Raw genomic sequence first — 22,087 nt, 5'->3', positions numbered from 1 at the left:
CAGAAAAATATACAAACTTTTTCAGTGCTTTGGTTCCGATTTTCTACAATAAAAGCTCTTATAAAACATTCCACTGTTCTCAAATATCTTAATTATTTTTCTGCACAAAATAAGATGAAAAATAAATAAACAAATCAAGAATAAAGAAAATCAATCAATCAGTAATAAATAAATATAATAATAATAATAAAACGGCAAATAATAAAAACCTAAGAAACCAAATATAGTTGGTGGTTAGACAAATGATTTTTTTCAGATTAAAATGGACAAAGCATTATTAGAGCCCTGTAGACATGACAAAACACGACTATAGTCACATTTATACTTTTTTTATTTACAACATATTGCGCAACTGCAGTGTCTTGAGACACATGCTAACTCGCAAACTAGAGAGCTAGCGACCTAAACGGTAGCCTTCAAGTTATTTCCTTTAAACTTAAATAGCCAAAAACTTACCACTTCCACACGGATAGGGAGGATAACTATTAACAGTTATTTAACCTTTAACATGAACATTAATCAAACGTAATAATTTTTTCTGGGTACATAATACCATACAGCATACGTATCAAACTTTAAACTTTCATATCAAGGCGGGGGGTCTCAAACTAGTGTCCTGCGGGCCACATTTGGCCCGCGGGCCGCAGGTTTGAGACCGCTGCTGTAGATTGTTGCAAATTAAACTACATGTCAGAAAGAAATGCAACCCTAAATGTGACTTTATCAAGCAGCTGGCCAAGAAATGATTGTGGGTTTTCTTGCTTCCAGTGAGCTGGCTGTCTGCAGTAAAATAAAAACACTGTGAGAGAGCGACAGCCGCGCTTAGTCACGCTGTTCTCTTAGCGCCGTTGCCATGGCATTGAACTCCAGGGTCAGTTTATTCTCCATTTTCTCAAAGTCTGATACATTCTGATGCATCATTCTGGGATGAAAGTAAACGTACCACAAATCTGAGATGGAAGATTGGCAGTGGAGTGATGGTATTTTCATGCTGGAAAACAAAAATACAAAAAACGCCTACTCGGGCTCGCAAAGCTTTTTCCTAGACAGCGTAGGTCCTATTACTGGGTCGTAAAGAGAAATTACGAAATGCTGTTCAAATCTTAGGTTGTAAAGGAGAGAAACATTTCTGTCTAAAAACGGTCCCAGTAATCACTCAAAATTGGTCACTTTCACTTTCAAAAGTCCTCTGCAATCAACCCTCATTTATCGTGGTAAATCGGTTTCAGACCCGAACATGAATAAGTCCGCTAAATTTCCACTGAGTAGTATTCCTAAATTAGAAATACAAACAATTTACCACCTTCTAAATCATTAGAGCACTCTAGACACGAAACAGCACCCCTATAGTCACCTTTACATTCATATTACCTAGGCCGGTTACGATAACAAATTTATCCGATATCCCATAATTTTGATTTTTTTTTTTAAGATCATTCAAAGATCATTGTATTATGTCATGTCACGTTTGAGCCACTAGATGGTACTCAGGTGTAGTATACCTGTGTGAGGAATACCATATGAGCCACACAACAGATAATACACTACCAACGTATAATGCAGAATATTAACCAACTACTATTTGAGCTCTAACCATGTGCTTTCCAGCCTTGTTTTTACAAAAAACTGTACAGCAGAGGGGCGACACGGCGGTCTAGTGGTTAGCGCGCAGACCTCACAGCTAGGAGACCAGGGTTCAATTCCACCCTCGGCCATCTCTGTGTGGAGTTTGCATGTTCTCCCCGTGCATGTGTGGGTTTTCTCCCACATTCCAAAAACATGCTAGGTTAATTGGCGACTCCAAATTGTCCATAGGTATGAATGTGAGTGTGAATGGTTGTTTGTCTATATGTGCCCTGTGATTGGCTGGCGACCAGTCCCGGGTGTACCCCGCCTCTCACCCGAAGACAGCTGGGATAGGCTCCAGCACCCCCCGCAACCCTTGTTAGGAAAAAGCGGTAGAAAATGAATGAATGAATGTACAGCAAAGCACTCTGGGAAGCAGGGAGTACTCCCAAATTGATAAATGCAAAGTAGTATCATCAGAGAAAATACATAAGTAAGTCCTAAATAAGTATCGACTCACGTTGGCATTGGGAGTTCCTTTTTTTTACTTCCTGTGGTGGCTACTGTCTTATCAATGGATCATTACTGACACCTTGTGACCAGTGTAGAATACTACATATCATCGTATCTTTGAATTCGTCTTATGAATGCCTTATATTTGTATTTTTGTTAATTTAACAATGTTATGCCTGAAAATGCTTAAGCTCATTCGTTTTAAAGTGACAGACACATAAAATGGCATGTTCTGAGTCGGGCTTACTGAAATGGATTTCAAACTGTCTAAATATCAGCTTCAAGGCGAGATATACGCTTCCAATACATTAATGTGGGACTACTGTAAAATGTCTGAAAAATACTATAACGTTGCACCATTAAGACAGTACTTTTCAAGGTTGTCGGTGTTAATTAATAACGATCTGCTGCTTCACACGTTTACATTTTCTCATTCACATTGTGACATTATTGTTTGAACTTAAAGGGAAAGAACAAAAAAATTGGCAACTAATGGTTTTGTTTACCTCCATGAAAGCGCTGCTGCGGATGTTGTTTTTTTTTTCCTGCACGCTTGGCCGGCGGGGAGGAAATTTGTGGCGATTCAGTGTTGCTAATATTACCCCGTTGCACCAAAACATTCAGGGAAGCTGTTAAGAGACAGAACAGATAATTTCGCCGACCTCGTCATATGCTGTTTTGTCGTATCTTGGCTAGAAATGGGAGCAGAGCGCAATGAACCGCATCACCCCTGCGTAGCTCACGTGTTTCTACCATTCACGCCTTTTGCTCTTCAAAGATGCCAAAACCGGGATAAAACGCTATATCCATCCTACCAAGTGCGTGTTTGTGTGTGTGTGTGTGTGTGTGTGGTTCTACCTTATTATATAGCATAAGCTTTTATAAGGATTTTTTTTTAAATCTTTCAAAGATTCCACTGTGGAGGAAAAAAAAGGCTGCAGGCAACTTGGATCAAAACCAAGACACATAAAAAGTTATATAAATTGTAAAATGCATTCCTGGATCATGTGTACTGAACTGGAAGTAAATTTTTAGTAATTTGACCTGGACGGTGCTGAATTGGCTAGCATGTAGGCTACGCAGTCAGGAGATCGGGAAGAGCTGGGTTCGATTCTCCCGTGCATGTGTGGTGGGTTTTCTCCGGATACATTCCAAAAACATGCTAGGTTAATTGGCAACTCCAAATTTTCCATAGGTAGGAATGTGAGTGTGAATGGTTGTTTGTCTATATGTGCCCTGTGATTAGCTGGCGACCAGTTCAGGGTGTACCCTGCCTCTCGCCCAAAGACAGCTGGGATAGGCTCCAGCACCCCCGCGACCCTCGTGAGGATAAAGCAGTAGAAAATGAATGAATGAATGAATGAGGAATGTGAGTGTGAATGGTTGTTTGTCTATATGTGCCCTGTGATTGGCTGGCGACCAATCCAGAGTGTACCCCGCCTCTTACCCGGAGACAGCTGGCATAGGCTCCAGCACCCTCGTGAAGATAAGCGGTATAAAATGAATGAATGAATAAGTGAAGATCATTCGACGTGACTAAATGCTAACAGCACATATTAGAATCTATCCATGCTACCTAGATAGGCAACCAGCGCATGATAAATGCAATGCATTTCATTCCTATGGTTTGTCATTTGCAACACAATTTGTGTATTTTATGAACTATATCCTAGGATATATCGGGAATTCGCTCACAACGGACAGATAAAAAAGAACCAATTTTTCTGTAATGCATTTCCAATAAAAATTCATTGCATATATCGGATTTTTTATAACGGATTTCGCCTATTTCGTACAAAATCTCCAGTCCCGTTCCAATGCATTTCCATTAAATTTCCCTCGCATACATCGGATGGCCGCATCGTGGCGCTCCGATTCGCCGAATCGTGACAGGCTGCTATACGACATCATTTGCAGCGTTTGCAGCGTTGCCTGCGCGTCCAGGTACATTGGAAACATAGTCAAGGAAGTGCCTTTTTATAACGGATAAAATCCGATTTACGCATATACCGGATATAAATCCGATATATGCGTAAAATGGACATTTTCCGGTATACGCATATAACGGATTTGGCTTATATTGGACAAAACCAGTGGGAACAATTGAATCCGATATATCCGAGGTTTACTGTATAAAGGAAGGCCAATCGTGGCTTCAGGCGATGCAGCACGTTTTATGACAAACAGTCTCCAATGACAACATCCCGGGAACGGAACATCAAGGGTGTTAATATAAACAAGAAAACAAATCTCAGTATAGACGCTGACTAAGAGTCCTCCTCATGCCTAAAGACAGCTGGGATAGGCTCCATCACAGCAGCGACCCAGCGAGTTAGGATAACCGACATAGAAAATGGATGGATGAACTTTGCCGCACACAAAAAATGACCAAAAATCATTAATTTCAAGACATGAAGGTAGCTATAAAGGTTAAAAACTCATTAAAATGTATTTTCACAGACTGCGGTCCAATGTGACCGTAGCTCTCTCTTACTAAATAACGCGAGAAACACATCAGCAGTGTTCCATTCACAATCTCACATTAGCAAAATGTGCTAAAGTCAGAATGATACCAAATATAGGACGTTATGCTTCATGGTTCGACACTTGTCATGTTCCTGTCCGGCATGACTGGATGCTAAATGACAGTGCATCCATGAAAGACTGTTTAACTAATGTCCTTGTCCACTCCACGCTGTAGGTCAGGTTGCACCGCTACTGTTGTGCAATTGTTTATTTTATTGTGATGAATGCACTTGGACCTTTGACTGTCAAAAAAAAAAAAAAAAAAAAGAAGCAAAAAAACAATTTGAATGTGTTGAGTTGACTAACCCAGGTTTCGGTTTTGTGGTCAGTGGGTTTATGTCTACTGTCATGCCTAATTTAGAAATGAATTTTTATTTTTTAATTTGTGTCGTCAGGGTTCAATTCCACCCTCGGCCATCTCTGTGCGGAGTTTGCATGTTCTCCGCCGTGCATGCGTGGGTTTTCTCCGGGTACTCCGGTTTCCTCCCACATTCCAAAAAAAACATGCTAGGTTAATTAGCGACTCCAAATTGTCCATAGGTATGAATGTGAGTGTGAATGGTTGTTTGTCTATATGTGCCCTGTGATTGGCTGGCCACCAGTCCAGGGTGTACCCCGCCTCTCTCTCGCCCGAAGACAGCTGGGATAGGCTCCAGCACCCCCTGCGACCCTCGTGAGGAAAAAGCGGTAGACAATGAATGAATGAATTTGGGTCGTGCGGTGTCCTAGTGGTTAGCATTTTGGCCCCAGATCTGGGTTTGATCCCCAGATCTCTGTTGGGTATCTCTGGTTTTCTATGGGTACTCCAGCTTTTTCCCACATTACAGAAACATGAATGCTCGGTTAATTGGCGACTCCAAATTGTCCGTAGGTATGAATGTGAGTGTGAATGGTTGTTTGTCTATATGTCAATCAGGGATGTCCTTCTGCAAATTAACAGCATTAAAACAGTTCATATCGGTATCGGTTTTTCTGTCAATCATGATTATCAGTGTGCGAGTATTGACGTGCTCCATATACTAACAACAAGCTTCCTATCTCAGTATGTAGTCTTTGGTTTGTGAATACTCAATTTGCAATGAAAGCGTTGCTTACTATATGTGGGCGGGCCTTTCATACTTCTAATCAAATATGTCCAAGTCATGTTGCGTTCATGCGTGATGTGGTGAATGAGCACAATTATGGTGTCAAAACAGCGGCAATATTTAGGCACATAAAAACCACAGTCCACGGTCTGCATGCTCGCGGTCATTTTTTGGGGCCTTCTACGTGCTCGTCTGTGCTGAGCTTTGGCACTCAGACGGCCCTGCAACCTCCCCTCCCTTTTCATTGGTCAATTTCAACATCTGATGTCTTCAGGTGAGAGCCAATCCAAGGCAGAGGAGGGTGGGTTATCACCGTCTCCTTTATTTATTTATTCACTTGAATATCGGCACTGTATTGACATCAGTTTATCATTTCACTGTGATCTGTATTAGACTAGAGTTTCATACTTTGCACTTTGTTCTGATACGGATGTTTGATGTTTGAGTTCAATTTTTGACTTTTGGTCATGATTTTTTTTCATGACTATTTGGCATCACAGTAAAATAAGCATAATGTGGTCATTCATTGCACGAGACTTGACTTTGGTTTGGGTGAAGAGCTATATCGATATCGGAATCGGTAATGCCAATATCAGTATATAGAACAGTGATTTTCAACCACTGTGCCGCGGCACACTAGTGTACCTTGAGAAACCGTCAGGTGTGCCGTGAGGAATTATCCAATATCACTTTTTATAATTAACATTTATTAATCATCATTTGCAAATATTATGTCAATAGCCATGAATATATGGACCCAAATATTCCAATTGCATTTGGTTTATTTGCTCAAACGGAAAGAATTGAACAGGGATGGAATATTCCTTTAACCAATCCGATTGAGGTATCTTGTACCCGCTCAAACGGAAAGTTGTCAGGGTGCGTTCTTCTTCGTGGTGTTTTTCTTCTTCTGTTGTTTATTGGCGGTTGGCAAGCAGCTTTCGTGTGCATTAGCGCCATCTGTGAAACAGAATCTAAACCCTTCTATACTTTATTCACAAGTGCAGTTTTATTAAAAAATAATATATATATCTATATAAAACATGTTGTGAGTTTAATTATAAAATATTAGCAAGATTTAATTTGATCTTTTCCTGTTTAAATTGATCCCGGGTGCGTTCTTTCAGCGCATGCTCAGATATGACGTAACACGCAGATCCAGACGTTCTTCACTTTTAAAAATGGAGGCCAGCAATCGGCACTGGACTAAGCAAAGTTTGTTTTTGATTCAAACTAAATTTCAAGACTGGACAGACGAAAAACTGGCAATACGGAGTTATTCCAACAAGTGAAAGAAAAACTCGGGGAAGCCGGTATCACGTGATGTTGATGTTTACGTTTTACTACGCATGACCCATTGACTATTCTGGTTGATTTTCACGGCGCATGTAGACAAGAGATTGGAATATTCCTTTCCATGGATACCATTGTTTCCCGAAAGGCCATTCGGAAAGAGAAAAAGTGGTGATGTAAAAACGTGGCTACTGTGGAGTGTCTGTGGTGTAAAGACTGGCAGAGCAATGTAATATTGGTCCGTGTGGCAACACCTACCTTGTTCCTCCGATAGACTTATTGATGCACGTGTGAGGTCGTGGTGACATTTTGGAACATTTTTGGTTAGTGGTGTGCCACAAGATTTTTCCAATGTAAAAAAATGTGCCGTGGCTCAAAAATGCTTGAAAATCACTGATATAGATATATTATTAAGAATGCCAACATTGAGCATGTTTATTTCAAATGTTGCCTCCTATTTTTCAATCAACCACTTGAACTTGGACTGAAACAATTCCCAAAGGTGCTCCATTAGACTCCTGAGCACAAAACCTTTGGAGGGCCCTAATCCTATTTTCTAACGGTATTTTTACCTCAGCCAACTAAGGTCATGTTTTCATCGCAGTTTGTTAGTGAGCAGGATTATGCAAAGACTACTTAATCTGGATGGGATTTAAAAAAAATACCAACTATAAATTGTGAGCATGTGTAGCCATTTTCTTTCATTCATCAGTAAATTATACAGGTATTCAGGTATTTACAAGGGATGCTCCGACCAGGGTTTTATTCTTCCAATACTGATCAACCGGGAATGAAATCTACCAATACCGATCATATGGACCATACAGAGAACGAGACACCTTCTCTAAGGAGACTCTAGATATGAGAGTGAAAATGGCCGGTCATTTCATCTGATCAATTATTTTTGGGGTTACTTGCTCAATCTTTGTCTGCACGGTGAATTAGTGGTTAGCATGTTAGTTACACAGTCAGGAGACCAGGGTTCGAATCGTTTGTGGAGATGCTTGTTCTCCACCTTGTTATCTCCGGTTTGCATGTTAGGTTAATTGGCAACTCCAAATTGTCCATAGGTATGAATGTGGGTGTGAATGGTTGTTTGTCTATATGTGCCCTGTGATTGGCTGGCGACCAGTCTAGGGTGTACCCCGCCTTACGCCCGAAGACAGCTGGGATAGGCTCCAGCACCCCCCGCGACCCTCGTGAGGAAAAAGCGGTAGAAAATGAATGAATGAATGTTTGTCCATATGTGCTTTGTCTATCTGGTGAGACAACCGGAAAGACAACTGGGATAGGCTCCAGCATATAAGTGGCATAGAAAATGGATGAATGAACTACCACCAGTGAGATCGTTTTCATGGCATGTGTTGGCAGTTAAGTTCCGCATGGTAGACTTACAGTCAAGGCATAAAATTTGTTTGGCAAAAACGTCTGCATTTCACAGGGCGTATAACATGTCAGCGCTCGCTCGCTCTTACTTGTGCACCAGGAACTTCTCTTCACCAAATATTTGAACGTTTGAAGTCCGAGCCACACTTTAGTGCTTGTGCTCTCATTGCTTCTCTGCTACTGGTACAGTAGCTATTCTATCTTGTCATCTATTTACATACCTTTTAAACAAGCATTTTTTTTTATTCCTAACGAAGACCAGCAGTAGATTCCTAAAACTTGTTATGTAGAACAAGAGTCGCTCAACCACTTGGCCATGGACCAGTACCGGTACATGGCTGCAGGAAACAGGTTTGTTAGATTAGAAGTTTTCATTCATTCTTTTTCTACCGCTTTTTCCTCACGAGGGTCTCGTGGGGAGGGGGGGTGCTGGAGCCTATCCCAGCTGTCTTTGGGCGAGAGGCGGGGTACACCCTGGACTGGTGGCCAGCCAATCACAGGGCACATATAGACAAACAACCATTCACACTCACATTCATACCTATGGACAATTTGGAGTCGCTAATTAACCTAGCATGTTTTTGGAATGTGGGAGGAAACCGCAGTAGATTATAAGTTTTGACTTACTAAATTAAATTAAATTGATGATTTTAGCATTTTTGCTTTTTTCTGTTTTCTGAAATGATATTCTTACAATGCACGGGCCAGTAGAAAAACAGCCAAAAATGGCACCACTACTTTAGCATTTTTTGCTGTTGCTTCCTATAAACCGCCGAAGACTTCTTTTGTATAGAGGATCTTTGACAAGAATTTCTGGAGTTGTCTATTCCTAAAAACGAAGGATCGGCCGATGTATCGGGCCGATATTTGCGTTTTTTCCTTGAATCGGTATCGGCCGATACACGCGTGGATTCACCAATATATTTTCCTCCGCATCATTTACAGTCAGGCAAGACTTTCACAAAGAAGATCTTTCACTACAGTAGCAGTAGCAGTGGATTCCTACCATCAGAGGAATACTACTGTAATTCAAAGGATCTGTGATTTTTGCAGCAGGTCCTTAAAAAACAGCAGTACGCTCCTGTCATAAATAGGATCTTTGATGAGCATTGATTGTCACATCAACACAACAATCCCTTTATACAGTGTTTTTGCAATGAATGATCAAAACAGTAGGGTACTCCTGTCATATATGGGATCTTTGACTGACGTTTTTTTTTCCGAGTACAATCTATGTCAAATCTGTCTGTGTATATTCATTAGTCAGCCTGGGTCATCACTGCTGACGTTAATTACAAATACTCCCGCCCCCACCCGTGTATGTACACTATGTTACTTTCCACCCTCATTCAGCATGTCGATTGACTTTACTGACAACAGTCAGTCTTTAGCACACGAACACTTCCTGGTCTGCCTCATTTACTCCATAAACTTCCATGGCGGTCGGGTGCACATATCCCGTGTCACGTCCTGCTGTTTTTACTGACATCCTACTCCTTCTCCTGACTGGCTGCTATGTTGAAACCAATGTAGGCCAAACCGTGGACCTCGCTTGTCTTTTTGTGTAGGCCTCGTAGCAGGTGTCCAAGTGTTGCATTGACTCACATCATGTCGTGACACACGATGCTGTTTTTTTTTTATTTTTTATACAAGGTATTTAAAATGCGGAATGTTTATTTAATTCGTATGAGATGTTTATGGCCGTCATGAATATTAATTTCAGATGCCATGGGATTCCTGCCTTGTGTGCAAAGAAAGTCAGCAAAAACACCACCACCACCATCGTGACAGCATTTTTATATTTATGGTGTTGCAACTTGAAACTCGGCAGCACGGCGGTCGAGTGGTTAGCGCCGCAGACCTCACAGTTAGGAGACCAGGGTTCAATTCCACCCTCGGCCATCTCTGTGTGGAGTTTGCATGTTCTCCCCCGTGCATGCGTGGGTTTTCTCCGGGTACTCCGGTTTCCTCCCACATTCCAAAAACATGCTAGGTTAATTAGCGTCTCCAAATTGTCCATAGGTATGAATGTGAGTGTGAATGGTTGTTTGTCTATATGTGCCCTGGGATTGGCTGGCAACCAGTCCAGGGTGTACCCCGCGACCCTCATGAGGAAAAAGCGGTATAAAATGAATGAATGAATGAACTTGAAACTCCTCTCATATAGAAGATCTTTGATTCGTGTCACTAGTGTCCATATAGAGGATCTTCGACTCGTTCTTTCTTTCAGTGGGACATTTTTCTTTTGGTCGGGCATTCTTCCTTGGTCCACACATGATAAATGGTAGGATTTTGCGACACTGGAGTGTGTGTGTGTGTGTGTATGTAGGGTACTAAATGAAAAGTAAATGAAAGCTAATAAGGACACTGGGGGAAATGGATGCAGTGCGCCTCAGGCCTCAGCTATCCATCTGATTTAAAACACACAATGTGTCAGCAGCAAATTGGATCTGGCTGGAGCAAGAAGGTTGCCTGACACACACAAACATGCACTCAAACAAGCACACACACACACACACTAATGCCGCATGTCAAAAGTCCATTTTTATTGAAATGTATGCAGAAAACCTGAGGAAGTAAATTCATATCAGTGGACATAGATGTAGTTGTCACAACGTCCACACCCACTGTAGTTCTTTCTGGCTTTACCAGACCAGTTTTTCCATTGCAGATTTACATCAATCCTAGAGCCTAGACCTAAATCCAACTGAAATTCAGGACTTACAACCCTTCCCCCCCGTTATAATTCATAGTGGTTTTTTTAAATGATGTGGTGTTTAACAGACGGAGGTTGTGCAGACATTTATGCTAACAATTTTTATCAAATTTGTCAGTCCCCTAAAGGTGTCCAAAATGTGTCCCGGGGCCCATTTACGACTCGTGGCCCTTTTTTCATTTGCACATTCTAAAAATACAATTGAACAAGAAAAGTCATATTACGGAAATAATAACAAAATATAAAGTCATCCTATTAAGAGGAAAATATAGAATAAAAATTATAGAAATATCTAAATATTAAAGATGAAAATATGTATTTTTTATATGAGGACCAGACAAACCGATTTTTAAATTTTATGTTTCCTTTTAACAGATTCGTTGAAAAGGGAATTATACGTTATAATTCATAGTGGGTTTTTTTTTAAATGATGTGGCGTTTAACAGACAGAGGTAGTGCAGACATTTATGCTAACAATTTTTATCAAATTTGTCAGTCCCCTAAAGGTGTCCAAAGTGTGTCCCGGGGGCCATTTACGACTTGTGGCCCTTTTTTCTTTTGCACATTCTAAAAATACAATTGAACAAGAAAAGTCATATTACGGAAATAATAACGAAATATTAGGAGACTAAAGTCATCCTATTAAGAGGAAAATATAGAATAAAAATTATAGAAATATAGAAATATTAACAATGAAAATATGTATTTTTTATATGAGGACCAGACAAACCGATTTTTAAATTTTATGTTTCCTTTTAACAGATTTGTTGAAAAGGGAATTGTACGTTATAATTCATAGTGTTTTTTTAAAATGATGTGGCGTTTAACAGACGGAGGTTGTGCAGACATTTTGCTAACAATTTTTATCAAATTTGTGTGTCCAAAGTGTGTCCCGGGGGCCATTTATGACTCGTGGCCCTTTTTTTTTGCACATTCTAAAAATACAAGTCATTTAACGGAAATAATAACGAAATATTAGGAGACTAAAGTCATCCTATTAAGAGGAAAATATAGAATATAAATTATAGAAATATTAAAGATGAAAATTATGTATTTTTTTACTTGAGGACCTGACAAACCGAAGAATTAAGTTACATTGGGTAAGTTACAATAAGATCATAGCAATAAGCTGTATTACATATGTGAATACAAGAAAAAAAATGTACAAGAAGACAGTTGGAAAAAGTAAAATAAAGACAACAAAAAAGGAAAATTAAGCAAAAAAAGTGCAACATTCATACTAATAATACACTTTGTCACCAATAACGCATAACTGAAACGCAGGCACTTTTTTTTTTTAATATAAAAAAAAATGTCTGCATCTCTACATGGGTTGGTGTAAACAATGTGAAAGTATGCGGCCCTTAATGGATAGAGCACATTCTGCTGTTGAGAAATTTGAAGTAAACTCAAAAAGTATACACAGATTTTGTTTGTATGGTGTCGTGTGGCTTGATTTCGGATATTTTTAAAACAAAATATCACCTTTGTTACAAAAATGTACCTTCCCATTTTACCTTTACTCTGTTTCCTCTGGATAAAATAAAAGTAGATTAGATGTAAAATGGCCATCTAACCAGTACCATTGAACTTCTAGTATGCTTGTATCGATTAAAAATAGATTGTGTGGTTGACACCTCTCATCCCGACTCTCCGTGTGGTTTCTTTCCATCGTTTTCTATAAAGCACCGCATTCCGATAGAGCATAAAGTCACTTCCCTGGAGGGCTTTAATCATGTGACTTCAAGCCTTTTTCTGTGTGTGGTTCTCTGCTTGCCACATGACTGAAAGCATAATACTATAGGAAAGCTTACATAATATACACTCCATGATACTACAGTGGCAATCTCCTACAATATGTACTTTCTGATATTGTTATCATTTGCTTAATTGTCCACAGTATCTTCAATATCGGAAAATGATGATATTGATGATCGGAAAGATGATATTATGCAACCTTCGAAGATCGGATCAGGACATCTCTTATGATTAGTAGTACCCTAGTAGTACCATAGTAATAACATAGCGTCCAGTCCATTCATACAATTAATATACGATCTTATGTACCAGTCGTATTTACCTCTGCAAAGGTCTGAAAAGTCCACCATTCATTCATTCATTTTCTACCGCTTTTTTTCCTCACGAGGGTCACGGGGGTGCTGGAGCCTATCCCAGCTGTCTTCGGGCGAGAGAGCAGGGTACACCCTGGACTGGTGGCCAGCCAATCACTGGGCACATATAGACAAACAACCATTCACACTCACATTCATACCTATGGACAATTTGGAGTCGCCAATTAACCTAGCATGTTTTTGGAATGTGGGAGGAAACCGGAGTACCCGGAGAAAACCCCCCAAAAAAGGTTTAGTCATCAGCAAAATAACATAGCTAAGTTTCAGGAAAATATCCGTTCCTGACTAAAAAAAATGGAGAAAAATACATTACATTACAAATACATTTCAAGCATTAGAGCCCTCTAAATTTGAAATAACACCCCTATAGTCACTTTACCAACATTCATACCTATGGACAATTTGGAGTCGCTAATTAACCTAGCATGTTTTTGGAATGTGGGAGGAAACCGGAGTACCCGGAGAAAACCCACGCATGCACGGGGAGAACATGCAAACTCCACACAGAGATGGCCGAGGGTGGAATTGAACCCTGGTCTCCTAGCTGTGAGACGCGCTAAGCACTAGACCGCCGTGCCGCCCGAAAAGCCCGAAAAGACCATTGACCCCAATAATCCCACTAAGGCTAATGTTAAAGTTAGCCAAAGCGGCCCGCGGTTAGCGCTTATGAGCGTGATGAGGAAAATTATGCAGAATAGACAAAAATCATTGCATAAATGTACGAAATCGCTAACCAAAATGTTTAAAATCAAATAGAAATATTATTACTTTACCGCTTTATTGCCAATGTTGCTGAGCTCGGAAGTTCCTAGCCTTCTGCCAAACCGAGAGTTCAAATCCTCCGCAAATTTTTCCTCACGGGCGTCCTAATTGTTACTCAGCTCTGCAACAATGGACTCGAGAAGACTGACATCAGCTTTTATATGCCTAACAGCAATTTCAATTAAAGGACTCTGTAGTGACCGAGATAATTGACCTTAGTGAGCATCCTTGATAAGTACCACTACTTATCAAGAGGACTCATAAAGACTTATAAGGAGAACATTTTACACCTCTTCAGTTGGAAGAGATGAGTCATACTGTTCGTCAAACCACATTTAGAAGCTAATTTACAGAATCAAGGTTGTTTTTCTTTTCTTTTCCTTTTTAGTTTGCATGTTGCCACGGGACCTTGTCCATAAGCACTCGCAGCTTGTGTGTGTGATGATGCAAAAGTGAAAAACCTATTAAAAAAAGGGGGAAAAAAAACTCTCTCGTAAAGAACTATATTGGTTATGAGTATAACTGCAAAAATGCTAACAGTTGACAGCCTAACATATAACCCAAAAGCCTATTGAGGTAATAAAGATGCTAACATCTATCGTGTCAAACGTTCATTGAAGTTAGGAACTACCCTTTAAAGTCACAGAAACCACATATAGTTGGTGGGTAGACAAATTATTTTTTTCAGATTAAAATGAACAAAGCCTTATTAGAGCCCTGTAGACATGACAAAACACGACTATAGTCACATTTATACTCTTTTTATTTACAACATATTGCGCAACTGCATGGTATGAGACACATGCTAACTCACAAACTAGAGAGCTAGCGACCTAAACGGTAGCCTTCAAGTTATTTCCTTTAAACTTAAATAGCCAAAAACTTACCACTTCCACACGGATAGGGAGGATAACTATTAACAGTTATTAACCTTGAACATTAATCAAACGTAATAATTTTTTCTGGGTACATGATACCATACAGCATCCATATCAAACTTGCGCGGGCCGCACTAACATTAAATTTTCATATCAAGGCGGGGGCCTCAAACTAGTGTCCTACGGGCCACGCTTGGCCTGCGGGCCGCGTGTTTGAGACCGCTGTGTTAAGTGCTATCTGGAAAATGCTAGCAAGCCAACAACTCATATGCTAACATTGTAAAAACCTAATGTGAGTTATAAAAGGCTCACATGCCAACAGTTGTCATGTTTGTGTGTTTATATTATGTGCTATTTCAGAATCCTATTGATGTTGATAAAATGCTAACATATCAAGAGCTAGGATGCTAGCGAAGCTGTGTGGGATACATTTAAGCGCCGTCTACAAAATGCTAACAAGCAGTTAGCTGATCTGCTAACTTGTTAAAAAACTAAAGACTATGGTAGCCACGATCTTGAAAACCTAATGTGCCACATTAAAGGCTCATATGCTAATAGTTGTCGGTTATATTACGTACTCTCAGAATTCTATTGATGTAAACAAAATGCTAACATGTCAACAGCAAGAATGCTAATTAATGTATGGGGGCTACTTTATTAAATACGATAGGGGAGATAAAATTGTTGAAATGCTGAGTTTAAGGCCTAAAAGTGTCCGAAAAAAATGCTAACATGCCAGTGTTTGCTATGCTTGTTGGATTAAGTCATGCTAGGTCGTTAGCTAACAGTATCAGAACAGTAACCGTAGCACCAACACAACATAAAAGTCCTCCAATCAGATTTTTTACCACTGTAAAAGCAGATCTAGGATCGCCCTGGCAACCGCTGTCCTCGATACAAGCAGTTGATGCAAGTTAGCATTACCCCATATTGTTGCTTTAATGAGACGTACAAGAAAACACTATGGGTGAACGTGTCCAGAATGATTCCAAAAGTGTCACATCACGGGAGCACAAAGGAGTCCAGTGGTGCGAAATGATGCTTGAAGTGACAGCGAGTAAGATGAAAGGGTGGGCCCTGGGGGAAGTCAAGGCTGGGGGTCCGGACAAGAGGGGACCGTCACACAATCACATGATGGCCTCTGAAACAAGGGACGCTTTATGTCCTCTACTCAGTGACTCCAAAGATCACATCTACACAAACACAGGGGGGGGGGGGAAAAACCCTGTGCTTGTCTCCGGGTAGGTGAGTTGGATAATCCTATGAATCGCCTGACCTCCTCCATACACCCTGTCACCCCATTGGCTGATGGGGGGAGGAGGCGGAGGAAGGAAGGAGGCGGGATGGCAGCACTAATATTATTATGTAACCTTGACAGATGGGAGTGGAGTGTTGTGATGCAGAAAGAGGAAGTGCAAGCAGGGAAAGACAGGAAGAGAAAAAAAAGGTGAAATGATGGCTCATATTTCCTGATTGAGCATAAACAAACTATATCTGTACATGAAGGCGTCGTGGCATTGAAACATCCAAATGTCATGCATGGGACTTTTAGGAAATACATCAACGGGCCATGAAATAAACCAATAAAAATGTCAAGAAATTATTTTTATTTTATTTTTATTTTTATTTTTATTTTTATTTTTATTTTTATTTTTATTTTTATTTTTATTTTTATTTTTATTTTTATTTTTATTTTTATTTTTATTTTTATTTTTATTTTTATTTTTATTTTTATAAACTATTTGAAATATAATCGCGCCTTTACTGGAGATTAGCATTCCAGTTAACTGACAGGTGGTCTGCTCTGCGATTGGCTAGCGACCAGTCCAGCGTTTACCCCCCCCCCCCCCCCCCCCCCCCCTCTCGGATGGCGTCATCTGGAATAGGCTCCAACACGCCCCCCGCGACCCTAGTGAGGATAAGCGGCATAGAATTGATGGATGGACGGATGACAGGTGGTTGTTCCACAATGTTGTGTACATCCATGTTTATGTTCCATCATCCATCTTTACTCATACTGTAAATCAGGGGTCTCAAACTCAAATTTGCCTGGGGGCCACTGGAGCTAGGGTCTGGGCAAGGCTGGGCAGCATCAGGTTTTACAAAAAAAAAAAAAAAAAACGCATTTATTAAAAACAGAAAAATATACAAACTTTTTCATTGCTTTGGTTCCGATTTTCTACAATAAAAGCTCTGATAAAACATTCCACTGTTCTCAAATATCTTAATTTTTATTTTTCTGCACAAAATAAGATGAAAAATAAATAAACAAATCAAGAATAAAGACAATCAGTAATAAATAAATATAATAATAATAATAAAACGACAAATAATAAAAACTTAAGAAACCACATATAGTTGGTGCGTAGACAAATTATTTTTTTCAGATTAAAATGAACAAAGCATTATTAGAGCCCTGTAGACATGACAAAACACGACTATAGTCACATTTATACTCTTTTTATTTACAACATATTGCGCAACTGCAGGGTCTTGAGACACATGCTAACTCGCAAACTAGAGAGCTAGCGACCTAAACGGTAGCCTTCAAGTTATTTCCTTTGAACTTAAATAGCCACTTAAATACCACTTCCACACGGATAGGGAGGATAACTATTAACAGTTATTTAACCTTTAACATGAACATGAATCAAACGTAATAATTTTTTCTGGGTACATGATACCATACAGCATCCATATCAAACTTGCGCGGGCCGCACTAACATTAAACTTTCATATCAAGGCGGGGGCCTCAAACTAGTGTCCTGCGGGCCACATTTGGCCCGCGGGCCGCATGTTTGACACCCCTGCTGTCAATAAACACCCCATTGGCTACTTTTATAAGAGCGTTCAATGCTTCACATGGATGATTGTGTCCATTAGTGTTTCAACATTTCAGCAGACTTGATACGTATATGTTTACTGCTGTCCACAGCATGTGCTTGTATTTGTTAACATGTGAAAGCCTGACTGGTGTGTCTGTGTGTGTTTAAGTATTTGACAGATGGAGTGCATAGAAGGAGTTCATACAGTTCAGAACAGGCTTCTCCTAATGAGGCTTGATCCCTCATCCAGTTAGTTTCTAGAGCTGTGGGAGGGTGAGTGATAGCGGCGCACGTACGTACGGTATATCTAACACCACCCCGTTGGCTTTTTATGACAGTTTGCACGTGTGGATGCATATATTCATTTTCTATCTTGCTGGAGCCTATACAAGATGAGTATTTCTATGTGTTTTTGTGTACAAACGGCACATAAGTTCCACCCATATTCCGTGAAAACTGGCCAACAAGCATTTTATACGTCATTAAATAAATACAAATACTGTACATAAAGCAACCATTTCATAAATACATTTGTATTGAAGTGAATCAATCAATTAAATAAATTAGTTCAACATTTCTGATTTTTTCCAGTTAAGTTTATTTTATCCCATTTTATTCATTCATTCATTCATTCTCTACCGCTTTTTCCTCACAAGGGTCGCGGGGGTGCTGGAGCCTATCCCAGCAGTCTTTGGGCGAGAGGCGGGGTACACCCTGGACTGGTGGCCAGCCAATCACAGGACGATGAGACAAAAGGAGGGACTTTAGTTTATATTCCTTTTATGACGAACAAAACAACAAAGACTTTTGGACAGCAAATTAAAGACAACATAACGTCTCCTCCTACTGGTGTATGTGGGACTGACAGGAAGAAAAGCTCTGACTTGCTTGGGAAGAAGTCGTACCTGCTGGTTTGCAAATATAAATCCATCCATTCTCTATCCTGCTTATCTTCACCAGGGTCATAGGGGTATGCTGGAGCCTATCCCAGCTGACTTCGGGCGAGAGAGCGGGGTACACCCTGGACTGGTCGCCAGCCAATCACAGGGCACATATAGACAAACAACCATTCACACTCACATTCATACCTATGGACAATTTGGAGTCGCTAATTAACCTAGCATGTTTTTGGAATGTGGGAGGAAACCGGAGAAAACCCACGCATGCACGGGAAGAACATGCAAACTCCACACAGAGATGGCCGAGGGTGGAATTGAACCCTGGTCTCCTAGCTGTGGGGTCTGTGCGCTAACCACTGCCGTGCCGCCCTATCCCATTTTAATTAATCATAATAATGTTTGTAATTCATTATGAAATAAGAAAAAAAATAATCTGTGTATGCTGCATACATATACATACGTATATATATGTGTGTATATATATGTAAGTATATATATATATATATATATATAGATATTGTAAGTGTAAATGTGAGATACATTAATGTAACATAGTATGCATGTCTGAAATAAATTAAGAAGAAGAAGAAAAAAAAAAGGCATAAATAAATGTAAGCCGCTATTGCCAGATCGCTTCGGCATCTGGTCGGCTTTTTCATCTCAGCATGTCGTGCTCTCCTTTCCCGACTCTCAGAACTGAACCTCCTGCTCCCTCCCCTACACCACCCCTCCTCTGTGTTTACACAATCTCCCCAGGATTTGTATATTGTCAGATTCCTGGCATCCCAATCGTCCTTTCCCCCCCCCTTGGCGCCTGGCTGCATACCCTTGGAGGGATCCTTAGCGACTTGGCTCTTAAGCTAACCTTCTTAATTGGGTCTCTTCCAAGGTGCAATACCGAGGCCTCAGTTTAATGTGTTGTAAGCCACACTTGGCCGTGTCCTTCCTTCGGGGGTTACCGTGAGGTGTTATGTGCATATGCATGTACCTGGAGGCCATTCTTGTTTGGGGAGACGTTCGGTTGACAGGTTAGCTGAATATTGATTCAAACCTACTCTAACACGATATGTATAGTATAATGAATGCTGAATAATGGAGCTGCATGCAAAATCGTTATGACGCTCAGCAACATAGACAAGAGCCAAGCTACTGTGGAAGCCGTCCCTTTCATAGTTGACAGGAATGTGTGACATTGACATAATAGCTTTTCATGCAACGTACAGTAGCTCCTACCTGACATACTTTCTGTATATGCTGGCACTTTGCCAACAATATGCCGAGTTCAGCTCGCTTCTAAATATAGGATGGAATTGTGTATGTGTGTGTGGGGGGGGATTCTGAAGGTCCTTGTTGCACAATTGGAGATTTAGCTTAGCCTGTGCAGACATTTAGTGAATTTCCATTATTTCTTATGGGGAAAAATGGATTTGGTTAGTGTCCGTTTCGGTTAGAGTCTGCCTTTCTGTAACAAATTAATGACGCTAACTGAGGTTCCACTATAGTACACAATTTAATGCCGTCTGCTGGTTTGAATACTTATGCTACATTTTTATATTTTACCAGCTTCAATTCCATGAAAAGCTTCTACAATATACTGCTGTCTCACATTTTCGTATGTTTTTTTTTTTTTTTTTTTTGCTGTCATACTCAGAATCAGAATCAGAAAAGGGTTTATTGCCAGGTATGATCAAACACATACTGGGAATTTGTTTTGGTGAAGTAGGTGCAGACACATCTATTAAAAAAAGAATGAAAAATACAAAATATACAGAATAAACAGTAAAAAAATATATGTACACAGTCTGTTTTTTCGTGTATTATTCCGGAAGTGCAGTCTTTTTCCAAAACTGGGCGTTAATGTAACGCATATAGTGAAAATATACTCCTATTCCGTGTGGAAGTGGTATATTTTTTTGTTTCTTACTTTGTCCTTCTTCTCTACTCCGTTTGAAACCCTTTTTTTAAAGGGGAACTGCAAACTTTATGCAAACATGAATGCATATATCTTTCTCTTTTCTATGCATTATAACACGGGAAAACTAGTTAATATGAGCTAGTTAACAACGCACTTCATTGGGATTTTGACTATGAACACAGACTGTGTACATATATTTATACTGTTATTCTGTATATTTTGTATTTTCATATTTTGTATTTCATATTTTGTATTTTTCATTCTTTTTTAATAGATGTGTATGCACCTACTATACCAAAACAAATTCCTAGTATGTGTTTGATCATACATGGCAATAAACCTTTTCTGATTCTGATTCTGATTCTGATGAAGGCTTCTAAAATTGATTTACAAAACAATGGTAGCCGAAAGCAAAGAATAACAGGCGTGTAAATGTGACTATAGGGGTGCTATTTCATGTGAGCAGGGCTTTAATAAGTAATTAACTGGTTTTCTATGCTGCAACTATGAAAGTGTTATATTATTCATAGCACAGCAATGGGCATCAATGTCATTCATTCATTCATTTTCTACCGCTTTTCCTCATGAGGGTCGCAGGGGGTGCTGGAGCCTATCCCAGCTGTCTTGGGGCGAGAGGCGGGGTACACCCTGGACTGGTGGCCAGCCAATCACAGGGCATCACTGTATCTCTTTGCAGTCAAAATGCCATCAATAAACTTCAACCTGTTCCACATTTATTTCCACACTTTCAAAAGTCATACTGTATATTCTTTCTCTTCCAGATCATCACCTAGAGCGGCAGCAGTGTCCAACAGTTCTGTGGTGGTGCAGGGCCAGTCCAAACCCAATGGACAGGCCCACAAGGTGTGTTTGGTGTGCTCGGACGAAGCCTCCGGATGCCACTACGGGGTGGTAACCTGTGGCAGCTGCAAGGTGTTCTTCAAGAGGGCCGTGGAAGGTTAGTGTTTTATTCTGATAACACAACACGCGCCATGTTTACATCGAGTGTTACGGTTTGGTTCACGGCTTGGGGGGGCAAAAATGTCCCACTTGTAGTGTGTCCCACTCTATAACACACTTTAGTGAATAGTAAAACACCCAGTGTAGTAGTTAGCACTTTTTATTCTGTGAATTAGAAATTGACTTAACTGATTAATCGATTGGCGGCACGGCGGTCTAGTGGTTAGCGTGCAGACCTCACAGCTAGGAGACCAGGGTTCAATTCCACCCTCGGCCATCTCTGTGTGGAGTTTGCATGTTCTCCCCGTGCATGCGTGGGTTTTCTCCGGGTACTCCGGTTTCCTCCCACATTCCAAAAACATGCTAGGTTAATTAGCGACTCCAAATTGTCCATAGGTATGAATGTGAGTGTGAATGGTTGTTTGTCTATATGTGCCCTGTGATTGGCTGGCGACCAGTCCAGGGTGTACCCCGCCTGAAGACAGCTGGGATAGGCTCCAGCACCCCCGCGACCCTCATGAGGAAAAGCGGTAGAAAATGAATGAATGAATGAATGATTAATCGATTAATTTTCCCATAATTGATCAAGCCTCATTCCTAAGTGGAATTTGTTTCACAATCCGAACTGAAG

General features: G+C 40.3%; 1 protein-coding gene across 3 annotated transcripts in view; it reads left to right on the top strand.

Moving 5' to 3' along the window:
* The window catches only part of LOC131137773 (glucocorticoid receptor-like), a 63,252-nt gene that overhangs the window by 18,165 nt on the left and 23,000 nt on the right, over positions 1-22,087 (top strand). For all 3 annotated transcript variants that reach the window (XM_058086032.1, XM_058086030.1, XM_058086031.1), the window contains one exon: positions 21,279-21,454. In XM_058086032.1, coding sequence (XP_057942015.1) covers positions 21,279-21,454 — 176 coding nt within the window. The remainder of the gene's footprint in view (positions 1-21,278; positions 21,455-22,087) is intronic.

This window comes from Doryrhamphus excisus, chromosome 11 (assembly GCF_030265055.1).
Source record: "Doryrhamphus excisus isolate RoL2022-K1 chromosome 11, RoL_Dexc_1.0, whole genome shotgun sequence".
In the NCBI taxonomy this organism is placed as follows: domain Eukaryota; kingdom Metazoa; phylum Chordata; class Actinopteri; order Syngnathiformes; family Syngnathidae; genus Doryrhamphus; species Doryrhamphus excisus.
Note: the sequence above shows the minus strand (reverse complement) of the source record. Positions and strands in the feature narration are given on the sequence as shown.